At 48.2% G+C, this 19,587-nt stretch overlaps 1 protein-coding gene across 11 annotated transcripts in view; it reads right to left on the bottom strand.

Moving 5' to 3' along the window:
- Gramd1b (GRAM domain containing 1B) overlaps nucleotides 1-19,587 on the bottom strand; it is a 175,387-nt gene that overhangs the window by 38,292 nt on the left and 117,508 nt on the right. For 10 of the 11 annotated variants that reach the window (XM_013511139.1, XM_013511136.1, XM_013511137.1 and 7 more), the window contains 2 exons: nucleotides 8,247-8,457; nucleotides 1,994-2,014 (listed from right to left, as the gene is read on the bottom strand). In XM_013511139.1, coding sequence (XP_013366593.1) covers nucleotides 1,994-2,014; nucleotides 8,247-8,457 — 232 coding nt within the window. Of the gene's footprint in view, nucleotides 1-1,993; nucleotides 2,015-8,246; nucleotides 8,458-10,183; nucleotides 10,209-19,587 lie in introns of those variants that run through there. The other variant, XM_005378391.2, reaches the window with a different exon arrangement.

Here is a 19,587-nt window from a genome sequence, read left to right as displayed (position 1 = left end):
AGAAAGAAAGAAAGAAAGAAAGAAAGAAAGAAAGAAAGAAAGAAAGAAAGAAAGAAAGAAAGAAAGGGAGAAAAGGGCAGGGGTGGTAACACTTGTCAGGCAGAAAGAAAAAGCCAGTAAGAAGAACAGGAACCAGAACCAGAGGAGGGAGAAGCAAATGAGAGGGAGGGAAAAAAAGTAGTCGGAAAGCAAAGGGTAGAGAAAAACACAATAGGGGGAAAGAAAGATGAAACAGAAACGGCTGAGCTAGAGAGCGACAGAAAGAAGAGGGCACAGGACACTGGCCGCCAGGACAAGGATTTGGGTGGCCGAGTCTGGACTGGTTTTGCTGCCTACCAGACCCACAGCGGTGTGTTTTCTGCTCCCCTTCAGGGGCACTCATTCTGGCCATGTTGCCCCCAAAATGGATCAGCTGTTGAAGTCCTCAAAATAGGAGTCCTCAAAACAGGTGGGCCATGGACAGCGCCAGAGGGTGGGTCCACAGCTTTCCCTACTACTCCCCTTGCCCAGGAGGGCTTCCCTTGGTCCTTGGGTTTGAGCCCTGACCAGCCTGGAAGCTCAGAGGACAGGTGACCCCTGGTGGGTCCAGGTGGGGAGCAGGTATGAGCTGTCCAGCTTCTCTCCCATTCTTGGCTTCCTAATCTTCAACTCCTTCCTATCAGCACAGCCTACCTGGGGCTGAGGCAGCAAATCTATCAGAAAGTGCTCAGGACATTAGCAAGGTATGGTGGCACATGGTTATAATTCCAGCACTCTGGGAGGCTGAGGCAGGAGGATCACATGTTCCAGCCTAGTTTAAGCAACTCAGTGAGACCCTTTTCTCAAAATAAAAGATAAAGGGCTGGGGAGGTAGCTCACTGAGAGTGCCCTGAGCTCAAATCACAGTACCACAGAAAAATGGGTGGGGAGACACCCGAGACAGGCAGCCACAGAGTAGTAAGAGGTAGCAAGCCACGGATGAGTTAGCTTGTGCCTGATATCAAGGAACTGCCAGGCACCATGAAAGAAAACACACCAGTTTAGACCCCAGCCCCACATTAAACCCAACACTTTTTCCAAGTCCCTCCCTCTCCACCTTCCAAAGCCATCACTCATAGCCACCTCCCCCACGCTGCTCCATGCCCATGCCACCGATGGGGCAGAGGGGGGGAAAGATGGCAATGCCCCATCAGAGCCGAGAAGTCAAGCAGGCTCAGAGAAGGGAAGAGGAGTGGATGACGCCAGGCCATGGTACACAATGCCAGCTCTGTCGTTGGGCAGTCTCAGGGGGCAGCATGCATGTGGCCAGGGCCAGGTGAGTGGCTGCAGCCAGGTGCTCATTGGGGGAAGAGTTTAAAGTCCCACAGTCCAGTCTACATGACCAAGGGGATGATGCCTTTACTCCAAAAGGCACTCTCAGGTGTGGAGCAGCTGGATGCCACCATGTGATCGCTAGAAACGGTCCCCACAACACCTTCACACAGACCCAAGGGCAGTGAATATCTACTAGATGGAGCACACTTTGGGGGCTATGGTGGGTGTGTTGTGGGCAGAAGGCAAACTCCATTACACAGACAGCTCTCAGCTAAAGAGGGAACATCTTTGGGCTGCATCTTCCCCAAGATGTCTTTAACAGATGGAAACTTTGTCCCTAAATTCACACTCGAAGGCTGCCCCAGGCCCAGAATTCTATCTGGCCTTGAAATGTCCAGTCCTACCCGACTGTGCTCCTGCTTTAGGATTAGAAGGTTCTTGTCCAGAACGAGAAACGAGGCAGGGGTTAAGGAAGGCCATTCCCTCTAGCCCCCATTTCCCTGAATTAAATCCTCCCTCACCAGGGCTGGCCTGCCATGCTACAGAGGACGTCTATTGTATCTGGCCTGGAGAATTGGGAAGCTAACAAAAGGAGGAGCCCGTGGGGGACTCAAAGTATACACTGCGCTCCTGTCCCACCCACCTCTGTCTCCACCCTCTTGACAGTTACCCAACAAAGAAGCAAAACAGGAGTACTTACATTGTACCAGCTCTGGCTTTTCTGAAAAGACAAAATGAAACAAAGAGTAAAGTTAGTCAGGGAAGAGGCACTGGGAATGGCCAGCGTACTCCTGGTCCCAGAGGGCAGGTTACACAGATAGCAGAGGGTGGGCAGGGAGGAGGAACCCAAATGCAGCTGAATGCTTCCCATGTCGCTGCTCTGGAGGGGTCCTCCTTTCTCAAGACAGCCCTAGAAAGGAGGCCCAGGGAGCAGTCCATGCTGGAAGCCCCACCACGGCTGGGGGGCTAGGGGGGCAGGCAGTGGCAATACCAGCTAGCGCTCAGCCGGGAATCAGAGCCCCATCACAAGGTTCTTCTGATGGGGGTGTGGGATGCGCTATAGGCATCCCAGATGCAGTCCCCAAATGGGACCTGACCAGAAGCAAAGTACAGACAGAGACCAACCCAGCCCTGTGCCCCAGGTCACCCCTCTGGGGAAGGCAGGGTGGGACTCTTCTGTGCAGGGCAAAGAGCTGCCTAAAATCACCCTCCCCCCATGTTCTCAGCTACTGATGAGTAATACCTCCTCGGACCCCATGAACTGATTGATTGTATAAGTGGTAATTACCAAAAAACATCTGGGGGTTTTGCATGAAGAGGAAGGGTGAAGTCTACAATGGTCCTGTCCAATCCTGTGGTGTCATAATTCAATGGCAGCAAAGCCAGATTCCACCCTAGCTCCAGAATCGAGAAGTTCCCCATTCCCAGCCCAGAAGAAAAACAGAATCTGAAGATTTCTCAGGGAAGGAGGAGGGACGGTTATACTGTGCCTTGTTTACCTCCAAACTGTACAGACAGAACTCCTTTAGGTATATCCAACTAGGGTGACAGAAACTTCACCTACTGGTCACAACTTCAGCTAGAGCTAGTGATGTGGATCCCGTGCACAAGTCGGAACCTCTAACCCCTCCCCCTGGTATTAAGGGGGCAGAGGAAGGTAGTCCGTATCTCAGTACAATTGCTTTGCAAATGTCAAGCAAGGTACACCAGAGTCTGGGCGAGTGTGACCACAGCAATGACCGGATGGTCACCAGATCTGTCTCCCCTCTCCAGAAGAACTCTGAAGCCACTTTGGCCCTATATTCTGAAGGTGGCCAGTGTCAGCAGTGATAGTGGGGACAGGCCGTAGAGGTCGGTTAGGCACGGGAAGTACTGCCTCTCTCCCCACCCTCACTGGCCAGACTGTGCCCAGTGAGTAGAGGGCAAGGCAGGCTCCCAGTCCCCCTCTGCGAGAGCTCTCCATGGTCATTTCCCAAACAGGCTGTCATCATAGCTTAATCTGGAAGTCATGTACTCCTACTCTAGTGTCATACTCTCCTCTGATTCAGAGCCCTTAGTACACAAAGGGCCAAATGCAGAGATTCAAGTTCATTACTTTAGCATGGGGTGGGGGTGCCTCATAGGAATCTTGGGCTTACAACTCCCTCTAGCATGGCACCTAAGGCTGCCCCCTCTGAAAGAGGGCAGATGAGGCCAGCAGGCTGCATCTAACTAGACCTGCATCTCGGCACTTCTCACTTCCTGGGTCTTCACAGAGAAGTGCTGACTATGAGACCAGAGGCTTGGGGCTGTGCAGATGTTCATTACAATGCACTTTCCAGCAGCAGGAAGTACAGTCTGGGACCTGATACCTAAGCAGCCCCACTGGTTCCTGGTACTTCATTAAACCCAAACCAGCATATCCTTGCTTCACAGCTGAAAAAAGTTATCTCCCACACCATCACCTCATCCCTTGTCTTGGGCTTCCTATAAGACCCTAGGAGGGAAATAATTAATAAAACCTGGGTGGGATCAGGGAGCTACCAAGAGCCTCAGTGAAGCTGACACAGTACCCTCCATCCTACACTGTGTGAACAGAAGTAGATTTGCCCTTTCTATGTACTGGTATTCAGACGCTTGTCCCTTCTAAGTCTATTTGGAACAAAGAACTCTGAGGTCACCAAGAGCCCCAACCAGAAAATCTGCATCCCATCTCTGACTAGCCCTATGCAATATTTGCTCTTGCGTGAAGGGTAGGTAAGAACAAGCAGTCTCAGTACTCAAAAGAAATGTGAATGACACTATCCACTAGCAAGGCTATCAGAGGCTGTGCCCCTCACCACTCAGCTTTGGGCAGCAGATTACATGCTGCCACCACTGAGAGTGCCTCTAGGACAAATGGGCACCCACACCTCCGGAAAAACCCACACCAGTCCGGAGACTGCCCAGGCCAGGACCCTCTGGAAGGTGCATTACATCTTCATGGCTTTGCATTCCCGAGCTTGGCCCTGAAGCAGCTGCCTGATAGGGTATGTGGGACAGCAGGACAGGGAGGCTGCTGGCCCTGCTGTTCCATTGCAACGCCCCTCCCTGGAGAGCAGAGTCAGAGGGAAAGAAGGGACTGACGAGAGGAGGTGAGGGCTTCTGACAGCTCATGAGCAGATTTGGACGAAGGGGAGGAGGAAGTAGGAACAAAGACAGACCTACTGGCAGTGGGAAGCAAGCCAGAAGTTCCCACTGCCTTCTCCTACACAGTGGCTGAGGAGCAAGGACGAAAGGAAAGCAAAGCCCTGGAAGCAGACCTTTCACCTTGACATAGTTTCCCGTCCCCATGACCACAGATACCTCTCAGAGCAAAGGCACAGGGGGTGCAGAAAATGGGGAGGGGGCATGGTGGGGGAGACTAAGAGCGCTACATTTAGGAGTTAGGGAGAAAAAACAACTTCTTACTTTGATCAGGTTAAGTTTGTCATACTGAAAAGAAAACCACAAAAATTAGAATTGAGAAAAATAAAATAAAAGGAGAAAGGTCAAAGGAGAGCTAGCGCCACAGCATGAGGGTGCCATCGTGTGTCCACAGAGAGGGCACTGCAGGGCCAAAGCCCAGGATCTGTTATTCCATCTACCTGGCGCTGCCTAGCGGGGCAGGTTGGCTGTCAGGACCTTCTGGGAAGGAGCGGGCCAGGGAGCCTAGGCTCCCTCTGGTGGCCACAGACTATCACTACTGAGTATCCCCTGGGTGGTGGACAAACGCAGGGATTCCTAGGAGAGGAAGACAGCCCCCAGGCAGAAGTTAGGGTCAGCCGGACGACAGAATTGAAGCTCAACAGGTTGCAGCCTTGGGGATTGTCATGTCTGGGCCTCACATATAACTAATGAAGAAATGAAAACCAGAGAAGAAAAAGGAACCTGCACATGGGGCCTCACACCAGGGAGAAGAGGAAGCATTTTCCAGCTTGCCTGAGAAATGCACGGGTGGTCCCTTCTCACGGTGAATGGGGTCAGAGAGTGAGATGGCCTCACTACGAGTGTAGCCCTGGCAACTGTGGCTCTTATGTCCCTTGCCGTGGATACATCTGGTCAACCTAAGAGGACGGTCCACAGTGAGCAGAGAACAGCGTATGCCAACCACACTGGCCGGCGTGGAACCTGCTTCCTGCACTGGTTCCCATGTTTCTGCTCCGTGGTCTGTGTCCTGCACTTGTGTGCCCTTGACTAACCACAGCTGCTCACAAGTCTGCCTGGGGAGGGACAGAACCCTTTCCCGCACAAGCCAGTCCTATTTCCACTGCACTTAGAGGACGGTAGTGATTCAGTGAATATGCCTACACGGGACGGCTGTGCTCAAACCGCAGCTTTTCAAAGGGACGGAAAACCTCATTCCTGCGGGTATCTCCTTGCTCAGCGCCTCAGGAAAGGGGTCAAGTTAGCTGTCACTGCACATTCAATGCCTGGTCCTTTCATAATGTCTCTCCAAAGCCAATCCTGAAATCCACTCGTTCCCTGAGATGTGTCCTTGCTACCCCAACTCACAAATGACTTCTCCTGCCTCAGAATTTGAATGCTTCCCTGAGCTTCCTGTGTGGCTCTAAGTGAAGTCTGGTTTGTGGATAATTTGGGTGACTCAGTCTACATTTGCCAGACTATACCGTCTACACCTCGCAGACCACAATGGCTATGGCTCCTGGACTGGACAGGCTATCCTCATAGGTTCTATATCATGGGACCTTGTCTCTCTCCCTCCTCCCACCACAAAAAGACCTACCATTCCAGAGATTAAAATCAACCCTCATCACTGGATATTCCCCTTCCTCAAGCCCATCCCCTGGCCAAAGCACACACACTTCTAAGTGGTGACTAGTGACAACCGCTGATCAGTACTGTTCTACCCACTGAGCACCTCGCTAAGCATAAAGGAAAGTTAGAATGGAAAATGTGCTCAGACTCTGGGCAGAAGCAGAGAGCAGGAATAATCCATGCTTAGCCGCACACACCCTCTCCTCGGCCAGCCCCTCACCCCCAGTTCCTATATCAACCCAGGCAGAGAGGTCTGAGCGCTCAGAAGGGAACACCAGTCACATCAAATGCTGGTCCTGACATCAGCTGTGCCTGCACCTGCCCAGCCGCCTGACCCCAGGGAGAGCTCCTCCTGCTGCCTCACTCCGGCTCATTTCTCCTTGCCTGCCCACAGCTCACCGCAGCCATTGAAAATCCTCACAGACACAGTATGCTTTTAGTCTGAAGGTCACATCCTGCAGGCTTGGCTGTGTAGCCTCTTGTTCTTCCCTCAGGGAAGAACAGCTGGTCCTCCTCCTCCCCAAGGCCCGCAGGTATTATAAGTCATTCTTCTGCTTCTTCTTCTCCCAGCTGTAACCCTTCCCCATGAGAAGACTTCCTGAGCCCTACTGTCTACAATAACCATTGCTCACCACCCACTTCAGCCCTCTGAGATCCTGGGGTTGGAGGAAGATGCTAGCACTGTCTTCCCAAGCTGCTCTTGATTCTCCAGGTCCTAGAAGGGGTTACTGTCGACCATCGCCAACCTCCAGGTGCTGGCACAGACGTGCTTTGATCAAAGGCCAAGGTCCTAAGAACCCCATGAGCCTGGGACTGGGTAGTGGGTGGAACATTAAAGTGGGCCATGGCTGAGTAGCTCTCGGGTGGAGAAAAGGAGTGTACCAGTCATAATACCTGGGTTATTACTCCTGCACCAGGGAATTTATGGCTCTGAATTCCTGACCCTACATCAGTGCATCCCTCCTGCCAATTTCCAGTCACTCCTGCCAGGGAAGCTGTGATCACCCACCAAGAGAGCTTAGGGACCAGCAATATGACCAGATGGGGCCTCCCACCCCCGAAGGAATGACAGGACCCCTGTGGGACTCTGCTTCTAGAAGGTACCATCTATGGGGGAGTTAATTCCCACCAGAAGCAGTGTTTGGGAAGCAGGCAGACACAGGGAGGAGGGATAGGGTCTATTCTCCGACACTGAGTACAGTGGGAATGGTCCCTCAGTGACTCCATGCCAGCCTGCCAGTGGGGAGTGAGACCGGCCCTTCTGGGAAAGGGACCAAGCAGGACATATGGGCAGAAGTGGCGGGGGCAGAGGGCAGGGATGCTGAGCACTACAGACAATTCGACACTAGAGGGGAGATAAGAAAAAGACAGACAAAAGATGGCTTACTTTTGAGAGGCGCTTGTGAGACTAAGACCATGCATGCAAAGAAGGTATTTGGGAAGTGGTAGGGAAGAAGAGGGAGAACAAGAAATCAAAAGACAAATTCAGGTGGGAAACCACTCCCATGCCCCTTGGGGTCCCCAGCCCCTCCCAAGCCCTATAAGTCTGCTGATAAAAGTAAAGCTTCTTCAAGGAGGACCTGGGCAGTGACATGTCCTGCTTCCCAGAGCCTGGGTGTGGGAGAGGGTCTTCTGGGAAACCAGAGCTTGTGCAGGCCTTGGTGCATGACCCTGGAATGGGTCCTGGTGTGCAGGAGGGTGCTCAGGTGGCGTGGACCCATTTGGGAGGGATGCAAAGGGCCTTGTTGCTGTCCTCTCTGGCAGAGGAGCACTGAGTGGGTCAGTATAAAGGTAAGGCAGGATGATGGGCAGGGAAGAGGTGAAATGTAGCACTCTGGAAGGTTCCCTGGAGATCCTCCCACTGGCAATACAGCTGTCCCAAATAATGTTCCCTGTTCCTCCAGCTCTTGGATCCAAATTTGAGTATAGCAGGAACAAATAGATGACCCTTCCTGATCCCCAGAGCATCTCTCTTCTAGATCCCAGAAGACAAGGGGCTCCTCAGTTCCTAAAGTGACAAGGGCAGGCAGGGAATCATCTTACTAGTGCCAGGCCCTATGGAATAAACACTATCTCTGGGATACCAGGACATAGCATGGGGAAGCTGTCTACCTTCCCAAGCCCACCATCCCAGCTTCTCAGAGAGAGTTAACAGGAAGGCACAGAGCCCAGCTCACCTTGGAATTTTTGCCACCGCTCCGGCCAGACTGTGAGGAGCAGCTGCGCTGCACGCCCTGCTCCGGGGTGGACGGGGACTTGTCCGAGGAGTGATCTGAGCCCTTCTCCACCATGGTGTCTCCGTCCTGGTTCTGTGGGGTTGGTGAGCGAGACCGCTTCCGGAGGATCGGGGAGCAGGCTGGTGTGCTGCGGTTGGAGTTACTGGCAGTGCTGCAAGGGCAGATGGAAAGAGGGAGTGGGGGAGAGGGAAGGGAGGAAAGCCAGGCAGTCAGTAATCGCAGGCCAAAGACAGGAGCAAAGGAGCCAGCTCAGGGAGCCTGGGCAAGGGGCTGGGGAGACATGGGGGAAAGGGGCCCAGCTATGGACTTATTGCCCCCTAATACTGTTGCTGGCCAGGAGAGGGCAGTGGTGCCAACGTGGAAAGGGAAACTGGAAAAGGAAAGGGCAAGGAGGGCAACTAACATTTAGACACCCATCTACCCATCTATCCATCCATTCAATTATTCGTGAGTGCCTATTACACGCCAAAAGTTGTCAAACGATTTAATTTCTGAAAGACTCATTGGGAATCACCCAATACCATCTGTTCTTTTGGTACATGTTACGTACATGATACTTTTATTAAAAATAATAACAGTTATATCCTCTGTAAAACGCATATGTATTATTTCACTGGGTTCTTAAAACATTCCACCAAGATCATAACGGCAAGTGCCACAATCCCCATGTAGAAATGAACCACCAGTGCGTGACAGAGACAGAAGTATCCTCTGATCACACAGGGCCTAGACACAAAACTTGGTTCTTCTACTGTAACTCACCCCCACCACGTAATTTCGCCATAAGACATGCTGGCTCCCACCTCCTCTGCTGAGGGGGAAGGTCGCGTCCACCTTCCCCAAACTCATTTCCAGCAAGTACCTTAAACTTCTCCCAGCATCAAATCCAACTAGACCTAGGCTTACAATCTGAAAACATAATTACTATTTAATCTAGAGCTTGTTTTCAATGCTCTAGATTTGAAAAGGAGTGTAGAAAAAGAAGTGAAGAAAAAAACAGGTAGAAATTGAACACAAGTGCATTTCCAGCAGGTGTTTGCTCTGTTTCAAGAGAATGCAAGAAAAGGAGATGGGAAAGGCTAATCAGGAAGAGGAAGGGGAAATGGAAAGGACAGGAAATATGAGACTGGAAAGCCGAAGAAGCTCAAGATGGGTTGGATGAGTGTCCTACCCACCTACTCAGCAGCAAGGGCAGGCTTCCTGAACACCCAGGGGGTCACTCTCAGGAAGCCACACCCAGCGCTCCCCAGGGAGTGGACAGTGACATTTGCATGAAGATCCAGCTGCAACCAGGTGGATCCATTTGCAAAGAAAACCAAGCCTCTTCAGCCAAATCTTCTACTTGGACATCCTGGGCAGACAGAGGGCAAAAAGGCCCCAAAGCCCAAACCTGCAAGTATGGGGAAGAGGGCAGCTGGGAATGGAAGCACTGCTGCACCTTCTGGAGGAAAACCGACAGAGAAAAGGGAAAAAAGGAGGCTAGAGAAGAGAAAGCAAATGCAATCAGAGAATGTATGGAGGAAAGTAGGGTTCATGGTTTTGCTTCATCCCAAAACAAAACGTGCATTTAAAAATATAATGTATAACACACCAATGATAACTGTCATTTTGGGGAAATCCAAGATGCCTTTCTCCAAAGAGGCTCAGTTTCCCTTTGCATTCCCCACCAGGCTTTGTCTTCTGACTCTCAACTCATTCAGCCCCATAAGCCCCTCAAGAAAGGGAGTTATGTTCCTTTGCTTCAGTTGGAGAAGCCAAGCCTAGGGACTGATGAGAAGCAGACCCCCTCCCCCGAACCCTGCCATCTGGAGAGTCCTCAGGAGACCCCAGCAACAGGCTCCACAGCTCACCTGCCTTGGGGTCAGGTGCTGACTCACCTGTCCAGGGGGAGCCTCCTTTGTCTTGAACCAATTCCAGCCCATAGCCAGGTCCTCAAGATTGAAATTGTCTTCTAGGATTACATTCCTGGAGAACAACCAGGAATCCAACTCCCTTATCTCAATGGATTTACTCAAAAAAAAAAAAAAAAACTACAACCAAGCCCGTGTCCCTCTCTAACAAAAGAACCCGCAGCCCTTCCCAGTTCTTCCTTAGATAAATAAGGACCATCTTCACACACGCTAATTCCACACCCTGAAATGGAAAGAAGCTCGAGTTTTTTTCCTTCCCCAAGCTCAGAATCCCTCCAGACTCACCAGCCAAACTGGTTGAGGAGAAGTGGGGAAAAGTTTTCAAGGTGGAGGAAACTGACTCCAACTACCAAAGCAACATGCATCTCTCTCAGGGATCACAATGGCCATGCAATTCCTCACTGCCTGGCGGTCCACTTCAGCAGATATCATGGACATGTGTAACGAAAGCTCTGCCTTTGACACACCTGCCAATGTACAGCTTAGATGGTCTCTTTGTGCTCTTAAGGCCACTGAACATCCATGTGGTTAAAAACCTCTCAGACAACAAGCACCCTTCTCTTCTATCCAGCTTTCTGTCTCCCTCACTCACTCCTCTCGTCAGTCCTTCCCCTCCCTGTCCATCTCTGTTTCTCTGACTTCAACCTGGCCGCTAGGCAGAGACTCCCCTGCTACTGGCTGTGCTCGCACCCACTAGCCTGGCCCAACGATCTGCTGCCAGGTAGACGATTCCTCCAGATGGCCATCGTGTGAGTGCCTTGGATTCCAAACAGCTGGCTGTCTTTCTTCTCAGACTTTCTCCCGCTGCTGCCCACTCTCAGCGGCAGCACCATCTCCTAGTCTCTCAGGCTGCAAACCCATTCCTTCCATCTCACCCCCTAAAAAAGCAAGTCACCAAGCCCCAGCAATTCTATTTCCGTGGAGCTCCTTATCCCATGCTTCATTTCCTCCTCCGGAGTCCTAGCTCAGGTCCTCAAGGGCTCTTGCCTAGATTCTTCCAGCAGGCTTTGCTGGGGTTTGAATGTTGCCTGCAAAACTCAGAGGTATGAAGGGTATGAAGTGGTATGAAGGGATGGAACCTTGACGAGGTGATAAGGTCCTAAGGACTCTGGCCACACGAGCAGACTAAAGGCATTACTGCAGGGGCAGAGGGGGTTAGTCAGTGTGGGGGTGGGTCTGCTGTATGGCCAATCCTCTCTTGCCTCCTCTCTTTGATTTGTGTGCACTGGCTGCCCCTTTGGGATAAAGGGGCACCTTCCACCATGGGATAAAGCTCACCAGAGGCTAGAACCACACTTCTGGACTTCCCAGACTTCTGAACAAGGACCTAAATAAACTCCTATTGCCTATGAATTACTCTGTGTGTGGTATTCTGTTTAGCAGCAAAAAATGGATCAGAAGCTGGGTGTGGTGGAGCACTTGGGAGGCTGAGGCAGGAGGATCGTTGCAAGTTCACAATCAGCCTGGGCTACAAAATGGGCTCAAGGCCAGCCTGAACTGCATAGCGAGACCCTGTCTCAAAAAGACCAAAAAATAAGGATCAGGACAGTCTTAAGTCGTTTTCTTCATCTCCTTTCCACAGTCTTCACATTTGCCATTAAATCTAAATATAAGCCCAGCCGGCATGGTGGCAGAGACCTGTAATCCCAGCACTTGGGAGGCTGAGGCAGGGGAATGGCTGAGGGTCCGAGGCCAACCTGAACTGCATAGCAAGACCCTGTCTCAAAACAAACAACAAAAGAAGCCAAAAAACTCTCTGCTCCCTAGTAGCACCCATATTAAAGCATAAAATCTTCAAAATGGAACATAAAGTTATCTAATCAAAATAAAGCACTATCTGCATTTCACTACCTCTCTCTGTATAGTCCCTCGAGGGCTTTCTGAATGGTGCCCTTTGCACTTGCTCCTGGTCTCAGCATACACCCTCACTCCTGCTTCCAGACCTCCTTGTATCTTAGGAGCAGGGCCTGAAAAGTCTTTCCCTCTTTCTTTACTGACTAGAGCATGCTCACTATGAAGACCTTCTCAAACCTCACCTTCTCCAAAATAAACTTTGCTAAAACCTCTACCATCAAACTGACTACAGCAGGCTGAGGATATAGCTCAAAGGCACAGTGCCTGCCTGGCAAGCGCGAGGTCAGGAATTCCATTCCCGGGTACCAAAAATAAAAACAAAAACAAAACAAAATAAAACAAACTGACTAAAGCACTTACACACTATGTCTGTTCCCTTGAGGACTTACAGGTTCCTGGAGACATAAACCTGCAGACCCCCCAGGCTGCCCAGCATGATGCTCTGCAGGTATTGTGTGTTCAGTAAATATCTCTAAATTGAATCTCATCCTTGCTAAGATATGCCTACGGCTCTATCAATCCCCCAGTATCAGGACAGCTTCCAAATATGTGCCTTTAATCTGTAATAGTGATAAAAGTTTAAAAGTTATTGAGTGTTTATGAGCTCCTGGCACAGCACCTAGCATTTATTAAGCATTATTAAATGTAACCCTCCCAACCTACCTATGACATTTTAATGGACATTGTTATTAGTTCTGCTTTTCTAGGTGACAAATTTGAATTCTGGACAGATTCAATAATTTGCCCAAAAAACACACAGATAAGTGAGTGGCAGGACAGAATTTAAACCACAGACCTAACTGATTTAAGCGCTTGTTCTTAGAACTAGACATTCTACTACAGATAGATGGGAAGATGGAAGAGTGAGTGGAGAGCTGGGTAAATGCAAAGAGAAACAGAATCAACTTCTTGCCCTTAGACTTCAATTCCTTCTCTGCTTTCTCTCAAAATGAACTTTCTAAAAAGTAACTTTGGCAATTCTGACCATCCTCTCCCCTATTCAAGGTCTCTTTCCAGTCTCCATCCCCTCAGAGAAAAAAATCTGACCTCCAGAGTGTAGTAGGTTCCTCAGTGACCTCACTGTGGTCTAGCTCTGACCACCCAGACCTTGGCCACCCCTCCCAACACCCCCTCTGCTCAGCAATCAAGGCTGATGTGCAGCGCTTCTGTTCTCCTCTCTCTCTCTGAAAGGTCTCTTCCTCTTCCTTGCACCTGACCAACATTTACACTCCAGGGCGAAGCCCAAGAATACCACTTACCCTCCTCCTAGCTCTGCCTTCACATGGCTTCTTCTCTATATAAGAAAAAAAGAGTCTTTGTCTATAGCTCTATCTCAGCAAAATCATTGCTAGTCTCACCAGATCCCTAAAGCTCTCAAAAGTCATCCCGTTATTGTACAGATTTGGATGTATGGTGAGCAACTAAAACCCCTTCCTATGTATCTCATACAGTATTGGGTCTTTCAAACAAGTTCTATGTGTCCTAATATGATCATGCCAGTATTAGTAATAACAGAATTGCATTTTACATTCCTAGAGTTCTGTAGCTAAATTTTTTTTTAAAATACCTTAGATGTACTGTAGGAGGAGAGGGGAGACTGATATTGGATGGGCCATTAGATTAAGATCCCCATCAGAATTTAAGAATAGCACACCAACTTCCACCTTATAAGAAACCTGAAAAACAGAAGGTTCATTTCCTGGCCAAGGTGATTTTCCACAAATAGTCACTGACCATATGGCGTAATGGTAGGCATTCAAGTTCACACCGGCAAATAAGAAAGGATCCTAATAGGATACTCTAGACATGTACTCCTTCCATCCTATATAAACGGCAGGTGGTGCAATGGAAAGAAAATGCAGGGGGATCCTGAAAGATACGGCAGTGGTTCTGCTTCAGAAAATCTATTGGAGTTTAGCAAGGGTATAGGAGACATGGGAAGGGCTGGGAGGATAGGAGAGAAGAGAATGTTCCCGGGAGGAAAAATCCAGCATGAACAAATAAAAGCATGTAGGCATAAAACAGCACAGAGCACACAGAGCATTATAAAAACTGTGCCAGTGAAGCAGAGTGCACTTGACCTAATGCTTAAGGCACTCCAGTGATCACAACTCTCTCCAGTAATAGGTCCCCTACCACCCCCACTCTGAGGTCTTCTCTCATTTCCTACTTCCCCTGTGTTTAAGGTCTCCAGCAAAGACTTTGCATTCCTCTTCTGCTTACCTTGCTAACAAATCGGGCTTCCTGAAAGTCTCACCACACCACCCGATGCTGTATGTGGTTTGATCCTAACTCCTATAGTCAGCTCTGGCTGAACTTGAGAAAGAAGGAAATGTGCAAAGAGGACAAAGACTTTCTGCAGTGACTCTCTTTGCAGGCTCTCCAGCCCTGCCTCAGAGACAGTGGCCAATGCACCACTTTTCTTGGTTTCCTTTCCCCACCCTTATAGCCAGTGAGGTCCTACAGGCACACGCAGCCCTTGGCAGCAAGCCAGCTCCCCTCGCTGATCAGCCACCCCTGCAGTTTTCAAAACCCTGAGCAGAACAGAATGGCCCCTTGGTGTTCAAGTGTTCCTCACTAAGGTAACCTGTGTGCCTTCTACAGAAAACCATTTCTGCCCCAGATATTGCCAAGTAGATACCTGTCCCTCTGGACACCCTGTGCCTCCACCTGCTTGGATGGCAGCAACTCCTTCCTTTACTCTTGTCATGCATGTTGCACCCCCAGCAGCCCCCAGGCCTGGCTCACTTCCAAGCGGATTCTTCCCTCCGCTCCACATCAAGACATGGAATATTCACTTCATTGTTTCTTCTTAGCAGCCCTACAGTGATCTGCACCACCAAATAATGGCTGTAAACATCTCAGGGCCAGGGACTCTGATAATCTTTTTTTAAAAGACCGTCTGATGCATTCCAGGGCATCTCCGTGAAGCAAAAAGAACACACTTCATTAGAAATTTGGAAATCCAGCCTCAATGTAATATTTGTGTACTGGGCAGTACAAGGTTCAGATTAACTACTAGTGTGCAGTACCAGCAAGCCCAGGTATGAGTTCCAGCTTGGCTGTTTGCTTGCTGTGTGAACCTGCTCTGAGTTCACACAGAACTTGCTGTGTGAACCTGGTCCATTTTGCACATTGGAAAAATACGTGATACTAATACCTGTCTCATATCCCTATTGTATAAAATGAAATAGAAAAACATTTAGCGCAGTAGCTGATACATGACAGGTCTCAATAAATATTTCTCAGCCACTATTATTACTAAGAAGGCCTATGTTCGTCCCTGTAAAGTGAAGAACAGACACGTTTCTTCGAGGAGTTAGGGGCCAAAGCTCTGAATGCTGCCAGGGATCATTTCCATAGTAGGGACAAGAACATACAGGCGCTTTCTTAACGTGCAGAATGCCAGCCTCACCCCACACCACTCCCACACAATAAATGAGAATTTCCAGGGGCTCATCTTCAGAATCTACATGCTAGACAATTACCATGGGTGATCCCGTTTGCACTGTGAAGTATGAGATCTATTGCTCCTAAAGGAAAACCTCTTAGGTATGAAGAAATAAGTGACATATCTGCCCCAAGTGACAGGGACCTGTTTACATCTCTTTTAGTGCAACAGCTGTTCAGTGTCTACCAGGTGAGTTGACTGCTGGAGGAGTAAAATCATTTTTAGCTTGTCATAGGAACTGCCAGTGTGAAGAATCCAAAGTAGAAATGAAGGGGAGAAAACAACGGGATATGGTTGAGGACGGTGGTACCCAGTGGACGTCCCCTTCTCACTCATGACAATAGTCACATTATAAGCGTCTCAACCCTCCCTGCCTGTGATAGCACCTGGTTAAACCTGATTCTGCTATCTGTGGTCCCTAACTCCTAACAGACCTACTTCTCTGTTATCCAGCCACATGTCCCATGTCCACAACAATTCTGAAGTTTTACCAGCAACTGTCCTTAGTTCATTGCAATACCACTGCAAATATCCACATAGCCTTTGAATTTTCCTATAGCTCATGTCTAGGATGAGAAGGCCACAGGTGTATTTGCATAAAATTTGCATGAAATGAATATGCTGCCAGCAAATGCCTCCATCCACAGGTTTGTTCACCTACACCAGTTCCAAATTCAGAGTTTATGAGGCCTCCTTGAAAATGGTTATTCTTCATTGTGTTCTTACTTGTCATTTAACAGTGTCTATGTATCTATACTCACTAACAGATGCAGCACAGTAGGCCAGGCCCAAGCAGAACCTTGCAGATGGGAGTGAATAGCCCAAATCTCAAATCCCACTTGTCCTTAGAGAGGAACAGATCAAATCACTTGAAAAATTAATCTTTCTATATCAGTGCAAGAACAAGTCTCAGTGGCTTTCCTCCCGCCCAACAAACACATTTTAGGAAAGTGGATGAGGTAGGAGTTTGAATGTACACGAAATACACTGTTGTTCCACTTAAGAGGGCCTCCCTGTGACCATGAAAGTTACCTACTCCTGATGTACTGGTCATACAGACATTACACTTGGCAGCAGCTCCATCCCTGGGGTAAAGTTCTTTCAAAGAAAGAAAGGAAATGATGCCTTTGTTACAGACTATGATTACCTCGTTGAGGAAAGGGGACAGAAAGTTTTGAGAAGAGGGGCTTTTTCCCTCCCTACAACAGAGGGGTTCTCTTCCCAAATTTACTGTAGAGTTGAGTCTCAGGCTGCTTCCTGAAGGCCCCACTTGGCCTGGGTTTAGCTGCAGGTTACATTCAAGCAAACACAGAAAGGGAAAGGGCTCCCAGAATAATGTTTTTCTTCCCTATCAGAGTTCACACAATGGCCAACTGCTGATCCTGACACAGAACGGGCCTCCTCTAACTGCTACGAGTAGAGTTTTCAGAGAAGAACATCTTGCTCCCGCTCCTGTTTGGGTAACTTGCTGAAATTCCCTAGGTGCTTTCCAAGTTGGGCCTCTGAATGAAGTAGGCAAGATGTTCAGGGACAGATTCTGCTTAACCAAAAGGCTGTTGTCAGGCTATCTGACATCTCTGTGGAGACTGTAAAGATAACTTAGGGCACTTGCTATGGGTAATAAATTCTGTCTTAATGTTCCTTCCCTATCTTCAGTGTCTAAGAAAAATTTTTTTAACTTTTAGAAAATCTGACAAAATAATTGAAAGTGGCAGAGCCTATCCGAAACATTTTTTGGTCAGTGGGCTTAGCTGAGCATCTAGAAATATTCACACTGGGCATCCATGTGCTGTGGGGGAAAGTCCTAGCAGTGACTTCACTTGTTTATGAATTTATTAATTGACTAATTAACATAAGGGCAAGGTCCATGGAAATCCTGTGGCCAAATACAGAAAAGCAGGACTTCCATCACACTTTCATCAGCATACCTGATCATGAGAGGCGAAGGAGGAAGAGCCAACTGGCTGGGGGCAAAGGCCTTTCTTTTCCTACTCGAGCCAAAGAGAAAGGTCCCTTCACCGCAATGGTTGCAGCCTCCGTCCATCCCACTCTCCGGGTGCCTGGCTTTCCTGCAGCTTCTGTTCAGTCCAGAGCTTGGAATTCAATCCAGGAATTCAAACAGGCATGACAAACACTATTTTTCATTTCCATGGAGACCAGAGCCTGCAATAGAACTCAGACTCCATGCTTGAAATGCCAAAACAGCCTGACCCACTTTTCCCCGCTTCCTACAAAAACAAAATAAGTTTGTTTGCATCCTGCCAGAGCGCAGGGGCAAAGCCAAGCCTGCTGTTATCTCTGTGGATATTTCAAAGAAGAGCAAATTATGATAACCCTGGGAAATGCCAAGGATGCTACAGAGACAGCATCGGAAGGCAGAAATGAAGTCACACAATCACAGACTACATCAAATCCATTCTATTTCCTTGTCCTAACCTTCTGGAGGGAAAGGTTCAAATCCCCCAAGAATTTAATGACCATCCATTTGACTTCTTCTGAAATTCAATTGTTTTCCTCATTTCCTTTCACACTACTTTCTCTTGTGTTATTCCAGCCTCCCTAGGCCTTTCTCTCCCTTGACCACAAGTTCATCTGTTCCTGAAGGTACCTGTACTTGTGGGCCTCTGCCTAGACTTCTTACTCTAAACTTTTGAAAGCTAGTTCCTTTTCAACCTTCAGGTCGAAGCTCAGATGTCACCTTTCTGGAGCAGACATTCTTGACCACTCTGTCCAAAGTGGCCTCACTGTTTCTAGGCAATCTTTATGTCATCACTTCGTGTTTCCCTTCCCTGCACTTAGAGGAACTAAAACGGCCTCTTTTGTGGTTTAGTTCTTTATCACTAGAATGAACACTCTATATAGTTCTCCAGTACCTCCAGCAAAATGACTGGGATACACTGGGACTGCAGACATGTATGACATGAATAAGGAAATGAGCTCTTTTTAAAGTAATTCATTCTATTATTTAGCCATCTGTCCACTCATTCCATTTTTCAGATATGTCTGCTAGACACATCTTTTTAAAACTGGCCCCAAATCTGCTGTCTTTATTACTCCAGACCTTAGTCCTTATTCTGATTTCTGGATCCATGAAAACTAAAAGATGACATCACTTCCAGACTCCTGGATGGCCTGTTCATTTCGTCTAGATGTCTTTCTGGGTACCTGTGTTCTTTGTCTGTCAAAATGTTATTACCAACTTTACTGGACTGAATAAAAAGAATAGCCCTAATTAGACAGTGTATCCCAAAACTAAAGGGCTTCCTATAATTTCTCATGGTGTGAAAAGAGGTTAAAAGTAGCTTGTGAATTCTCAATGAAGAAACAGAATCCTGTTCCTAAATTCTATCTTTTCTACATGGCAAAAACACAGGGCAAGAACATAGGTTGTCACTATTCATGTCTTCAGCTAGCTCCTATTTTCATAGGGCTGCAGTGATAAAGATAAAGCAGTTTGATATGAAATTAAACACAGGAACTTACAGGTATATACAATTTCCTTTTCTCCAGACTGTTCACAACAGAACAAATACCTCACTTAGCGAGGGAGTGGCCTGCAGAATTGCCTGAGTTAATCTATAATGCTCTAGTTTAGAAGGGGCATTAGTAGTCAATAAACTATTCTCCCACTGGTGCAGGAATTCCCTTGGCAGTGACCCTAATGATAGCTGCCCGCCTCTGCTTCAGATTTCCAATATGGAGTATTCACAGGTAGCTGCATACAAGTTGGGGCATCTCTAAAAGGACTTTAAATGCCAGAATTCTTACTTTCCATTGAGAGTTAATAATATTATCCATCCAACTCAATTTGAGTTGAAGTCTTCAAAAATTAAGCTAATCTTGCTGATTCAACATCATTAAGCAAATATTTTCTGAAATAGGGCATGATATGGGGCAACTATGTCATGGTTGCTTACATCCATATAACATCAATCATGATATTGAGCATGGAAGTAAGGACTTAATCCTTTCAAAATAGACTCTGTAAGTAGCAACCAAATCTAAGTACAGAGTATTTCAGAAAGTAATCCTGCCCCAAGTATTCAGAAGTCTGAAAGTTCAAGAG

This window comes from Chinchilla lanigera, unplaced genomic scaffold, assembly GCF_000276665.1.
Source record: "Chinchilla lanigera isolate Chin_1 unplaced genomic scaffold, ChiLan1.0 scaffold00011, whole genome shotgun sequence".
NCBI lineage: Eukaryota > Metazoa > Chordata > Mammalia > Rodentia > Chinchillidae > Chinchilla > Chinchilla lanigera.
The sequence above is the reverse complement of the archived record's forward strand: the minus strand, read 5'-3'. Positions and strand labels throughout refer to the sequence as shown.